Source organism: Haemaphysalis longicornis, unplaced genomic scaffold, assembly GCF_048455015.1.
Source record: "Haemaphysalis longicornis isolate Haplotype H1 unplaced genomic scaffold, Haemaphysalis longicornis Haplotype H1 scaffold_10, whole genome shotgun sequence".
NCBI lineage: Eukaryota > Metazoa > Arthropoda > Arachnida > Ixodida > Ixodidae > Haemaphysalis > Haemaphysalis longicornis.
The window spans coordinates 82,684,754-82,697,211 of NW_027526204.1; the positions used below are offsets into that span (position 1 = coordinate 82,684,754).

Genomic DNA, 12,458 nt, shown 5'->3' on the forward strand with positions numbered 1-12,458 from the left:
TTTTTATTTAGTTTGCTCACAAATCGATGACGAATGCTCAGTGTTGAACAATTGACAGAAAATTATTTGCGAAGAAAAATTTTTGTTTCCCCCTTTGCATTACCTTGCACTCAGTTGTTTTCATAGAATTTCTGCTTCTTTCGAATTCCATAAGCCTGAAAAAGTATTTGCGTTGCAATCATGGGCTCGTGCCATAGCGGTTTGTGCAGCTTCAGTTGATAGCGCGGTGGGTTGGACTCCTTTCATTCGTGGCATCAATTTTCCCTCGGCCCTTCCCAACCAGAGGCCGCCTTTTCCCAACACACAATGTCCTTGTCTTGTATAGGAATAGTTTTTGTGCATCATTCATTATCCTTTTGTAATTTTGGGCTGCTGAGCACGAGGACGCCGGTTCAAGTCCCGGCCGTGGCGGCCGCTTTTCTGGTGGAGCCCAAAAGCAAAAACGTTCGTGTGTTCGAGATGTCGGAGTATTAAAGATACCCAGGTGGTGAAAATTAATACGGGGCCCTGCACTACAGAGCGCCTCATCGCCTGTGTAGCGTCGGTGCGTTAAACCCCAGAATCAACCAATCATTTACCATTCCCTTTCGTAATTTTAAAGACAGCCATTTTTTAAATGCAATTTTCCAAGTACGTTTTATGAACATGTTTTTGTATTTTGCGCTTGTTTCCTGCCTCTTCTAGGACGTATAAACCAACGCAGCATAAATGCACTAATTTAAATCGAAGTGTTGCTTCAGCAAAAGGCGTTGGAAGAACTCCAAGAACACCGTCGATCTCGGCACCATAGGTTATACAGTCGGCGAGACATTCCACATAAGGACGGTACACCGCCTCAGCCATTGCTTTCACTTCACCCTTTTTCACTAGTACCGTATCTCCTGCTTCACCCGCCTACGGCCCCAAGCCCATTTCCTCCAGTGGTGTCAGCTAGTAGTGCGGTGACTAAACCCTTTGAGGAAATGTCAACAATACGGGGAAGTTATGGCAACTAGTGGTGCTGCAGCCCAGACAGCCATCTCTGCCACCGCTAAGCCCCAAAGGTACCATGGTACGATGTGGCTGCCAGACGAGATTATGTTACTACCCGTATGATATTAGATAGCATTCAGCAAAGAGCTCAAATAAAAAAAAAACAATACGTTATCCCTATACCTGAAGAAAAATATATAAACCAATGCATACGGCTGGTGATTCCTGTCACGGCGGCCCAACCGCGGTGGCTCAGTGAGCGGCTAAGGCGTTGCGCTGCTGAGCACGAACTGGCGGGCCCGATTCCTGGGCGCGGCGGCCACTTTTCTCATGGAGGCGAAAAACAAAAACGCCTGTGTGTACGAGATTGCGGATGTTAAAGATCCCCGGGTGGCCAAAATTAATCTGCAGCCCTCCACTACAGCGCGTCTCATCGCCTGCGTGGAGTCGGCGCGTTAAACCCTACAATCAATCTTTCACAACGGAAACGTGAGGCTTTACTAAGAGCCTTCAAGAAAAACTTACGTCGTCCCAACAAGTCGAACAAAGAAAGGTGATGCATAAATTATCGGACTCCCGTTTAAACATACAAAATCATGATTCTAGAGCCTTATCCTTATTTTCGCTGAAATGTTAGCCGAGGAGCCCGCTGAATAAAAGACTTCAATTGATAGGTTCTTTTTTCCTGTGGGACTGTCAAGTTGGCTGAAAATAAAGAAATCTTCGGCGAACCTACACGTTAGCACTGCTAGAACTGTCATGTATTTTAATGCACGGCCTCCATGGTACAACAAAATTCTAGCCATAAACGTAGCAGCTTTTGTGCGCACCTAAGCGGATTCCCCACGGCTGAACAAAAATGTTCACCCGAAGGTAGAGTGGTCAATTTCAAGCTCATTCCAACTGGTTTAAAAAGGCTTTAAGCAAAAGGCCACAACTATTTACCTTTACCTCATCACTGTGCCCCATCACTGTACAGCCTATTATTTTCCCCATAGAATGATGTGCTCATTAGACAAGAGAACAGTACATTTCAAAAGCTTGTGACAGGTACTACCCTAGTGCGATATGTCGATCGACTGTGAGCAACGCAACTGCGCCCCCCACAGCGCCATTTCATTGGCTTTAGTTGACAACGCCATTTTATCCTGCACGATAATGAGCGGACGAAGTAGGTGGTAGAACTCCATCAGCCCTGAAAATATGTAAATATTCAAAGAACTATCTGGATATTCAAAGAATATTCAAAGAACTATTCAAAGAAAAGCACCAGCATTGTCACGCTGGCTGTCATGTTTGCGATTTCTATGACCAAATGCTGCTGAGTTGACGTGTGCGCTAGTTGAATTCACTGCGTTATAATTGCCACTTGTTATTTCTATACCATGAAATTCGATTGCACTACTTTATTGCGAAATGGCCTCTAATTTTCCAGTTGTGTGAAAATGCTTAGAGTAGAACAGAGTTGGTGCTTTCTCACAATTTCTTTAGACCTGTTTTCGTGGCTTTTCTGGGTTGATCCATCTTTTCGTCTTGCACGGGTGAAAGCGATTATAAGGTTCGTATTTTTATTACGTTAGACCATCAGTGTGATCCCTTAGTTTTCATTTTTGTCTTTTCAACATTTTAAAAATTCCTTTGACAAAGTATACACATTTAGTGTACATTCTTTACTTTCATTTATGCGTAGTTGAATTGTCATTGTTTTGTATTATTATGTTCCCAAAGATTACCACAATTCCTAGCTTGAAACTGGCAAAAATATAAGAAGAAAGTGCTAAGAAATCGCTTTTATGTGTTTTTTCATGTTCAGTTTCTAATGCTGTTCATTCGTTACACTACTCCTTTTTCTTATCTATGCTGCTTTGAAAAGGTAAGTAAGCCGCCCGTTACATCGAGGTGATTCCTTTTTGTCATTTTAAGAATACTAATGAAGAAAACTGCCGCTACGGCACAACCTAAACACTTCCCTTTCTTTAGTTTTTCGTATCCCTAAACCAGACCCCCCCCCCTCCCCCACCCCCCCGCACACTACTATATTGTAACGTTGTTGATAACGCGATTAAATTTGCTAAAAATACTCATTTTCTGAAAACAATTTTACGCAATTACATTATTCCTAAACGGCTGATTGTTTGACCGGAATGGAAAATTATGCATTCCGGGAGTATTTTTTTTTTGTCGCAGAAAAAATACCAGCGCTAGTTAAGGTTGGTGTGGAATTGGTGGAACAATATGAGTGCTTCACGAGAAAATATTTTCTACTTTTTCTAGAGAGGTCATATTTTGTACCTCCCACTTACCTAAGTGTTGTGGTGCAACCTGGTTAAATGTGCTAAAGGTCAAATTCCACTGTTGACAACGGCTTCAGGGAGGTATCCCAATTGGTTGGGCTATTGTAAAGACTAAAATGATTATTCATTAACGAGAAAGGTCTGGCAGATGTGAACACCATTTTGCGTTAATTCTCATACCCTTTGCTCGTATAACACAAAATATTCGACAAATACCGCGCCGGCCTCATTACACCTAATTAAAAGATAAACGCCATTTCCTCACGACTGTATGTGTAAGCATCATTGCGCCCCACAAGCCGTACTCGTTGGAAATGGTCATTAGCGGGGCCAACTTCATCTTAACAATGGCTGTGTTAACTGTATCAACCGTAAAGACCAAAACAACAACAAACGTCATTGTGTTGTCCGTCCGTCCTACTTGTCCATGGTTTCATGTTCTCAGGGGACCGACGTTTGGAGTTTAATCTAGAAAGATTACTGTGAGCATTCGTGATTTTCCGCTCCAAAACATATTTACCAGCGATAACCACTTTCTTCCGATGCTGGTCGCTCCCTCTCACTTTTCTACCAATTTACGTCTCCACTTCGTATGAAATTTATAGGGTAGGTGAGCTAAAATGTAACTGGTGGAATATTTACAGCGCTTTACACAACAATGTGGATTCAGACAGCGAAAAAGTGGGATATAGGTTCCTTTTTATTAACCGACCCCGCGCATAAGACTATCTTCTGTTTCGCAAAAGTACAATATACGGGATCTCCTTCCCTGATCATAGTCAGTCAGGTGTTATTTGGATCAATGTTGACTCCATGTGGACTAGAATTCAGAACCGTTATATATTTATTTATTTTATTTGAAATAGTGCCAGTCTTTTTTGAGACCACAGCAGGTGGGCATACATAAACAGACAGTCAATAACAGTAGAACAGATGGGTATACATAAATAAACATGAATAACAGAGAATAACACTAGAACGGGTAGGTATACATGAATAAACATGGATAATAACAGTAAGGATACTGGGCAGATAACATAACAGTTTTGATTAAATAAGCAGATAGAAAGGAAACATGCAGCTTTCGTTTACACAGTCAGGTGTTCGGTGTCGACCAGAAAATGGAAGTGCGTGACTCATATTTAAAAAAAAATTGATCGAACAGATCTGAGTAGTGTACGGGTCTGAATATAGCACTTTATTTACTTCCAAGCAGCAAAAATCGAGCATGCGTGTAGAACAAGTGATATAAAATCAGAAAAACAGCCGGAAGCAGATGTTACAAAAACCAAATATAAAGTAGGAATAAACATCGCCACTGTTTGTAAATCGCCCGTCTGTTCCTTTGCCGTTCTCACTTAGAGTGAGACAGGAAGCTTCAAATTTCGACATCTCCTTTTTAGACATCTATACATCTTCTTTTACTGACGTCTTGCCACCCTGGAAGCTTCAACCTGTGTGTTGTGACTTGTCCTTCGTGAAAATTGATAAAACCAGGGTACCACAAACTGCTATTGTGCAGCACTTCTTGTCCCTGCAGTCTAAGTATGAATGTGCAGAGTTTTACAGTGACGCATCAAAAACTGCCCTTACTGTGTCGTGTGCGGCGCACGGACCCGATTTTAGAGTCTCTAAGACCCTGAACTCGAAGACCAGCATTTTTACGGCGGAAGCCCATGGAGTTTTACTTGTTTTAAATCACATAGTGCAACATGATATACCCAAGTCTATCATTTTCACAGATTCACTGAGTGTTGTGCATGCATTGTCATCCAACAAGTCTTCTAAAAACCATATTATTAATGTAGTGTATAAAACCATTATGTCAGCGTATGCATTAAATCTCGAGGTGATCATGTGTTGGGTTCCAGGCCACTCTGGGATTGCGGGAAATGAGACCGCTGATCAGATGGCCGCTGCTGCTGCACATACAAATACACCGGACATAGCAACAGTACCCTACACTAACCTCAAGCCACACATCAGACAACACCTTCGCGAAACATGGCAAGCACTCTGGAATGAACAGACAGACAACAAACTACACATAATAAAGCCACTCTTGGGACCATACACGACTGACACACGCAACAGACACGCTGAAGTTGCCCTTGCTAGGTTACGGATAGGCCACACTCATATAACACACTCCCACCTGCTCACAGGATCTCCAAGACCTCTGTGCAGCAGGTGCGGAGAGGCCCTAACAGTGATCCACATCCTCATACAATGTAAGGCACTCGACATTACACGACGCAAACACTTCCCACAACTACACACACGACATATTCCACCACACCCGTCATACTTCTTAGGAGATGATGCCATGTTTTCTGTTCAGCGCACCTTTAAGTTTCTATCAGAAGTTCACTTTTTACAACTCATCTCATACCACTCATAATTTTACCCCTGGTCCTATACACCAGCCACCTTATTTATCTTTTAACCACTCTTGTTCTTCACCTTGGCCCTTTACACCAGCCGTGCTCATAGTCTTTTAACTGATTTTATTTCGCATTCTCTCCTCATCAAATAACTTTGTGTTTGGCGCTCTTTGCCCATGTCGGCCTTGCGCCAATAAAATCAAACCATCATCATCATAAAGTAGGAATAAACAGGCCAGAGTAGCCGCAACAGGATACTTTGCAACGCGCGATGCAGGCATACAAAGACGTAAAATGCTGTAAATTGTGCAGTGTACTGCAGCATGACGTGAATGGAAACTGGATGAAAGATTTCCAACTATTTGATGTTTTTTTCTATTAGGGGCTACTATTCGCGATTCTTAATAAAAATTCAGATAATGAATCCGCGTTAGTGATAGACGGGCTTAAGCGGTTCCATTTTCTTTGATTGATTGTAAGGTTTAACGCGCCGACGCAACGCAGGCGATGAGGCGTGCCGTAGTGGAGGGCTCCGGATTAATTTTTACCACCTGGGGATCTTTGTCCTGCGCCGAAATCTCGTACACACGGGCGCTTTTGCTTTTACCCTCCATCAGAAACGCGGCCGCCGCGGCCGGGAATCGAACCCGCTTCCTTTTTCTGAGCAGCATGCTCAAAGATTTTATAGCCGGTATTTAATCTATATAGGTCTATATTTTCTATATAATCTATATTTTCTAATGGCGAGTGGAATAAAGTGAATACTTAAAGGCATCGTTATGACATGAATATTCGACTGAAGTGCGCGGGTGCTTTTGCCTTGTTTGCCGGGTTCCGGACAGGCGGATGTACTTATATGCGTCGATTTTATGATGATTCTGCAAGAGTTGGAACAGGTACTTTAGTCGCCCTTTTGGCGCTATAAATTCAAGTGTAGAAAGCCCACAATTAGCTTACATATTAGTAGGTGAGTCCGTAGGCATATACGTATTGCACATAAATCTGACGGCTTTCCTCTGATCCCTTTCCAGCAGTATACCGGAACCATACCGTGTTGGCGTATTCTAGTACTGGCAGTATGTATGTAGTGTAAGCTAGGAGTGAGTTGATTTTGTCGCAAGCCGCAAACATCTTCGAATATAAAACAGCTTGCGCAAGACAGAGGATGTAGTATTTGCGATGTGCGAGTCCCATTTAAGATCACGTGTTAGAACAACCCTTAAATATTTGTGTTCATTTACTTTGAACAGTCGCATGCCATTCATGTGGTAAGGGAAATCAATGGGTTCTTTTTTCGTTGTTATTGTCATGCACACTGTTTTTTTCAGGTTAATATTTATTTGCCATTTGTTGCACCAATTAGCAAGCTGATTTAGAGAATGAGTGAGCACGAGATGGTCTCTAGGACTATTGATTTTCTGGTAAATAATACAATCATCAGCAAAAACTTTGATGTTTCACGCAATTTTTGCCGTGATGTCATTAATAAAGATAAGGAAAAGAAGCAGACCAACCACTGAGCCCTTGGGGACCCCTGACATGACAGGTTTGTACTCTGATGGCACGTGTTCAAAGATCACAAATTGAGAAGCGTCATGTAGGAAATCTTCAATCCAAGTTGTTAAATTTGCCGTTCCAATTATACTTTTTAGTTTTGCGATCAGTTTGCTGTGGCACACCGAGTCAAACGCTTCAGAAAAGTCGGCCAGTATGAGGTCTGTTTGTGTGCGGTTGTTGATAGAAAGAGCAAGGTCATGTACAACTTCTCTGAGTTGCGATGTTGTCGACAGTCCACTTATAAAACCGTGTTGGTTAGGTGATAAGGTTGCTTTAGCTTCTAGAAACAATGTTAGCTGCTTTAGGATGATCTGTTCCAGTATTTTACATGATGTACTAGTGAGGGAGATGGGCCTGAAGCTAGCAGGGTTTGTGCTGTGACCTGCTTTAAGTATCGGTTTTATCTTCGCTTTTTTCCAGTCATCGGGAAGCTTTGATGATGAAATAGATTTACGGTAAACTAGTCCCAAATACCTGCTACACCATTCTGCATACCGCCTGAGAAATTCGTTTGGAATGTATTCTGGCTCACAAGCTTTTCTTGGGTCAACCTTCAGCAAGAGGCTCCGAATTCCCTCATCAGTGATAGTTAATGGGTGAATTGTAACACTGTCAGCAAGTGAGATGTGTGGAGTTTTTCCGTTATCTTTTGGGAAGACTGAGTGGAAAAAAGTGTTGTAGTGATTAGCTTTAGCTTTTTTTTCTTCCGAGAAAAAATCGGGGGTGTCAGTTTTTGGGGGGCGGATATGTTTCCAGAATCCAGCCGGGTTTTTTTTATGAAGGAAGGAGCCGTTGCTTTGAAGTAGTATTGCTTTGCTTCTTTTTATTAGGATTTGAAGTTTTTATTGCAAGTGTCAGGGTAGACGAATTGGAAGAGTTTGCGCTATTTTTAATACGAGCGATATTCCGTTCCATGACAGCATGGAAGCAGACGTTTAACCAGCGTCCGTCTTCGCCATAATTGTGCTTTTCTTTCATTCAGGAAACAGCTCGCGGGAAACACAGAGGTTTCGAACGGTTCGTAAAACACTCATCAGTGTTCATAGAGTTGCTACATCACTTTGTTCTGATTCGAGAGCAGTCATTCGTGGCTCCAGCCGGAAATCTCCCTGGTTGAGCGTCCGTTTTGGTGCGAATGGAAAGGCCATGGGGCCTATCTAATGAAGCATAATAAATCATTCATTTAAATATCATTTCATAAAGACCGTTTATTAAAACGTCCCGGCACTAAGGTTTTAAAGGAAAGCATTCCTTGCGGTAAATGTGCGGTCATGAGCTGCTCGAAAGACTCGTTTCGCTGTATTTGACAGCTCCCTCAAATGATTTTTCCAATTTGACGGTCACCATCTCTTATTTTTAGCATCACCATTATCACTTCCCTGCGTTAAATTTTCGCGATACTCGTTCTCATTTTATTACCTTAGCGTGCCGGAGGTATCATAATTATCTATTTTATCGCAGTATTTTACGCAACATTGTCTGTAGTTGCTTCCACTGCTTTCTACCGGTTTCTCAAGACGCCCACCATGGGGACTAAGTGGGCAAGGCCTTGTGCTGCTGACTGAGACCGAACAAAATCTTCCTAGTTAGGATGCACAGAAAGGATTCGCTCCCTAAAAGATTCAGGGTCACTTCACGGAGTGAAACCGTATTTGGATTCGGCATACTTTCTTTTTTTTGTATGGTAATTCTTTATCATATGTTTTTCTGTTGTCCATTTATTTGCTGATCTCATTGTTTGTCTAATTATTTCTCTTACTTTAAGCCAACTTCAACGCAACACAATTACGTGCAATCTTCCGCCAAGGCAGTCGTGCAGCTGACTTTATTCTTGGCGCTGTGCCGGCTGTCATCGCAGGGCTTTATGCACCCGCGACGCAAACTTACAGGTTAAGGCATCTACGGTGACACTAAAAATAAAAAGTCGTTTCTATTATTCGAATGAGAATGGTAGCACTATAGCGGGATGCGTGCCGTTTGGCTCTGCACTGCAGCAGACAATTCGTTTGGAACGGCCCTGCCCACTGCGCTACATAATGATATTTCCGGGTGTTGCATATTAAGGCATTTTCTTGATCACGTGGCATTATTTTCCTCTGTGTCTTTAACTCGGAAACTTCTCAATACGACACAACAAAGCGGCCTTGCAATGCTCTTGCGTAACCATCGCCGATGGATGCCGGTTGCCCCAAACAAGGGCGTATTCATTTTTGGCATGATTTCTTGCATCTTACATACGCGTGTATGTGCATCATAAATGCATACACAGGCACATATATAAGCACAAACATACATATATACATGCGTTCAAACATACACACATACATGCGTGCATGCCGGTATGGAAGCATGCATACATAAATGTTGTATGCATACATACGTGGGTAAAAATATACAGGCATACTTGCATGCATGCGTACATACATACATACATACATACATACATACATACATGCATGCATGCATGCTCACATACATACATACATATTGAGAGACCCAGTGACTACACTCCCAGTACTTTGGGTTATGTTACCGGCGCTTCTTCGTAATCACCCACTATCATCAGTGCTAGCCCCGATGGGCTCGGCATCATCATCACCGCTTGATCTTCTTCCTTGGCCCGAGCGTTGGAATAATGCGAAGTTAGCCTAACTAACTTTCGCTGTGGCGTACCAAATTTAAATTATTATTTGTACCGCTGTGATCTGGCCCCTTCACCCCTTTGTGTATTTTGCAATGAATTAGAGACTATAGAACATTTTCTCCTCCACTGCCGACGGTTTGCCTCCCTACGAAAAAGATATTTCGAAAACCCTTTTAATCAATTGGCCCACCCACTCACTCTTCCTCTAATATTATCATTCGGGGCGACAGTACTGGGTTTTTGCCGCGGGGATCTTTGCCGCGCTGTACACTCATTCATCTTTGAATCACGCCGTCTGCCGTGCTAGCAGCTAATTCAAGATGGCGGGCTGCTCTTAAAAACATGTCTGCGCCTGTATCCTTTGCCTTCCCGCTCTCTGCCTCCCCTTCGTTGCCGAATCTTCTTTCTTTAATTTTCTTACATAATTTCCACGAATGTCCTTCGGCCAATCCTTTCCTTATTCATTTGTGCTGATTTTGTAGTTGGTGAGCTCTATCTGCTACCGCACCTTATTATCTGGCAGTTTACTTATTATCTGTTTACTCCCGCTCATACTCACCTTTTTCTGTAATTATTCACTTTTCTTCTTTTAATCCAAATTAGTTTTTTCTCTTCTCTCAGTTAGCGCCCATTTCCTGGCCAATCCCCCTGAGTGGGTACGAGCCATTTTTTTTTTTTTTGGACCAACAACAACAACAACAAACGGCCACGCAAACCGTCGTCTCTCAAGTGGTGGAGCGTGCGTCTTGATCCCTCGTCCTCCATCTCTGAGTGCACCCCTGGAGCTCCGTTCGGGTCGTCGCTTGCTGCGAGACGCCATGCCTATGACAGCGGAACGTGCAACCGGAACCGGCAGCGGTACCGACAGTGGAACCGGCAGCGGAACCGGTGGGGTGGGCTCAGCCGCCGTCCCACCGTACTTCGTCACCAGCCGCCAGCACGATCCACCGATGTTCGCTGGCCTTCGTAATGAGGACGTTGACGAGTGGCTTGACACCTTCGAACGCGTCAGAGCCTTTAACAGGTGGGACGACCACGCGAAGCTTGAAAACGTCTCATGGTCCCTGGACGAAGTGGCCAAAACGTTGTTCCGGAACAATGTGCACCGCATTGATGACTGGAACGATTTCACCACGCAGCTGCGCCAGATTTTTGGCTCTTCCTAGGCCTGCTCAGACATCGCAAAAAAGAAGCTGGAGGGACGATTGCAACATCCCTGTCAGACGTACATGTCGTACGTCGTACATTGAAGATGTTGTGGCCCTGTGCCGAAAGGTCAACAAAGACATGACGGAGGCTGATCGCGTGCGCCACATCTTGAAAGGGATCGGCTGGTTCGCCTTTAATGCCTTGGCCCTTCAGAATCCGACTACCGTTTCGGATGTGAGGACAACGTGCCAACGCCTGGACGACCTTCAGTCGCTCCGTCTCCAGCAGGGTACCATGGCCCGGAACAGCGGCGATGAGGACCTCCGAGCTCTAATACGCGAACTCATCCGGGAGGAACTTGATGGCCGCACCTCTGTGCACGTCTCACCTACCAGTCCCTACTCGTCTACACCTAACCTGCGAGAGATCATTAGAGAGGAGCTTGCCGCGTGTACTCACGGAAGACTTCCCGCAGATCTTACCCCTCCTCCAGTCACGCCATCCTATTCCGAAGTTGCTGGCAGGCCGCCTCTGTCCGTGACAGGCGTCCCCGCTCAACCAGTTCCTGGCTATGTGGCAGCGGTCAACCCGGTCCCTGGGCCGCAGCCTTACTATCCAGCATGGCGACCGCAGCGCCCTCAGCCCTCTTTCAACCGGCCGGTGTGTTTCTACTGCGGAATTCGCGGGCACATTTCGCGGTTCTGTAGGAGGCGTTTAATTGATGAGCGACGTGGCTACGACACGTACGAACGTGACCGACCAAACCTTTGTTACGACTACCGCCAGAGGGGTTACCCATCTCCGCCACGCCGGTCCTCTCCTCCTGCCACTTCCGAGTCCCCAACCAATTCTCGTGCGTCGCGACGTCGTTCCCCATCACCATTTCGACGATCTGTATCTCCGCTTCGCCCTGTCGTGCATGACCCCACCCACCTCTCGGAAAACTAAGTCATGCATTTTTTGGAGGGGAAACTGCATCTATCGGTACATTAGCAACTCCGCCAGAACACCCATCGAACTTGTTGTTAGTATCAGTTGCAGGTAACGATATCGGAGCTTTGGTGGACACTGGAGCAAGTATTTCTATTATTCGAGCTGACTTTTGTAAGAGACTACGAAAGGTAAAAACCCCATACAGTGGCCATTTATTACGTGGTGCTAACGACACGTCCATCCAACCTTCTGCCTTCTGCACGGTACGCGTTTCTATCGACGGGCTGTGTCATCACATTCTGTGTGCGGTGATCTTGGAGTGCCCCTATAAGCTTATTCTTGGTTGGTACTTTCTTTCGTCGACTTCCGCTGTTATTTGTTGCCGCACTCCTGCTATTAGCATCACAGACGTTCATCACTCAGCTGTCCCGGAAACAAGTACGCCTCGTCTGGTGCTACGTACCGATCACGTTGTGCCCGCCCGCCAAGAGCACATTCTTTCAGTTTCCGCTGACAAAATCGTTG

General features: G+C 44.5%; 1 protein-coding gene across 1 annotated transcript; it reads left to right on the forward strand.

Annotated features, from left to right (window-relative positions):
• The first annotated feature begins 11,138 nt into the window (after positions 1 to 11,138).
• LOC144159927 (uncharacterized) lies at positions 11,139 to 11,948 on the forward strand. Its single transcript, XM_077691579.1, has 2 exons — positions 11,139 to 11,591; positions 11,658 to 11,948. Exons 1-2 carry the CDS (start codon positions 11,139 to 11,141, stop codon positions 11,946 to 11,948), a joined length of 744 nt encoding a protein of 247 aa, XP_077547705.1.
• Positions 11,949 to 12,458: the final 510 nt, after the last annotated feature.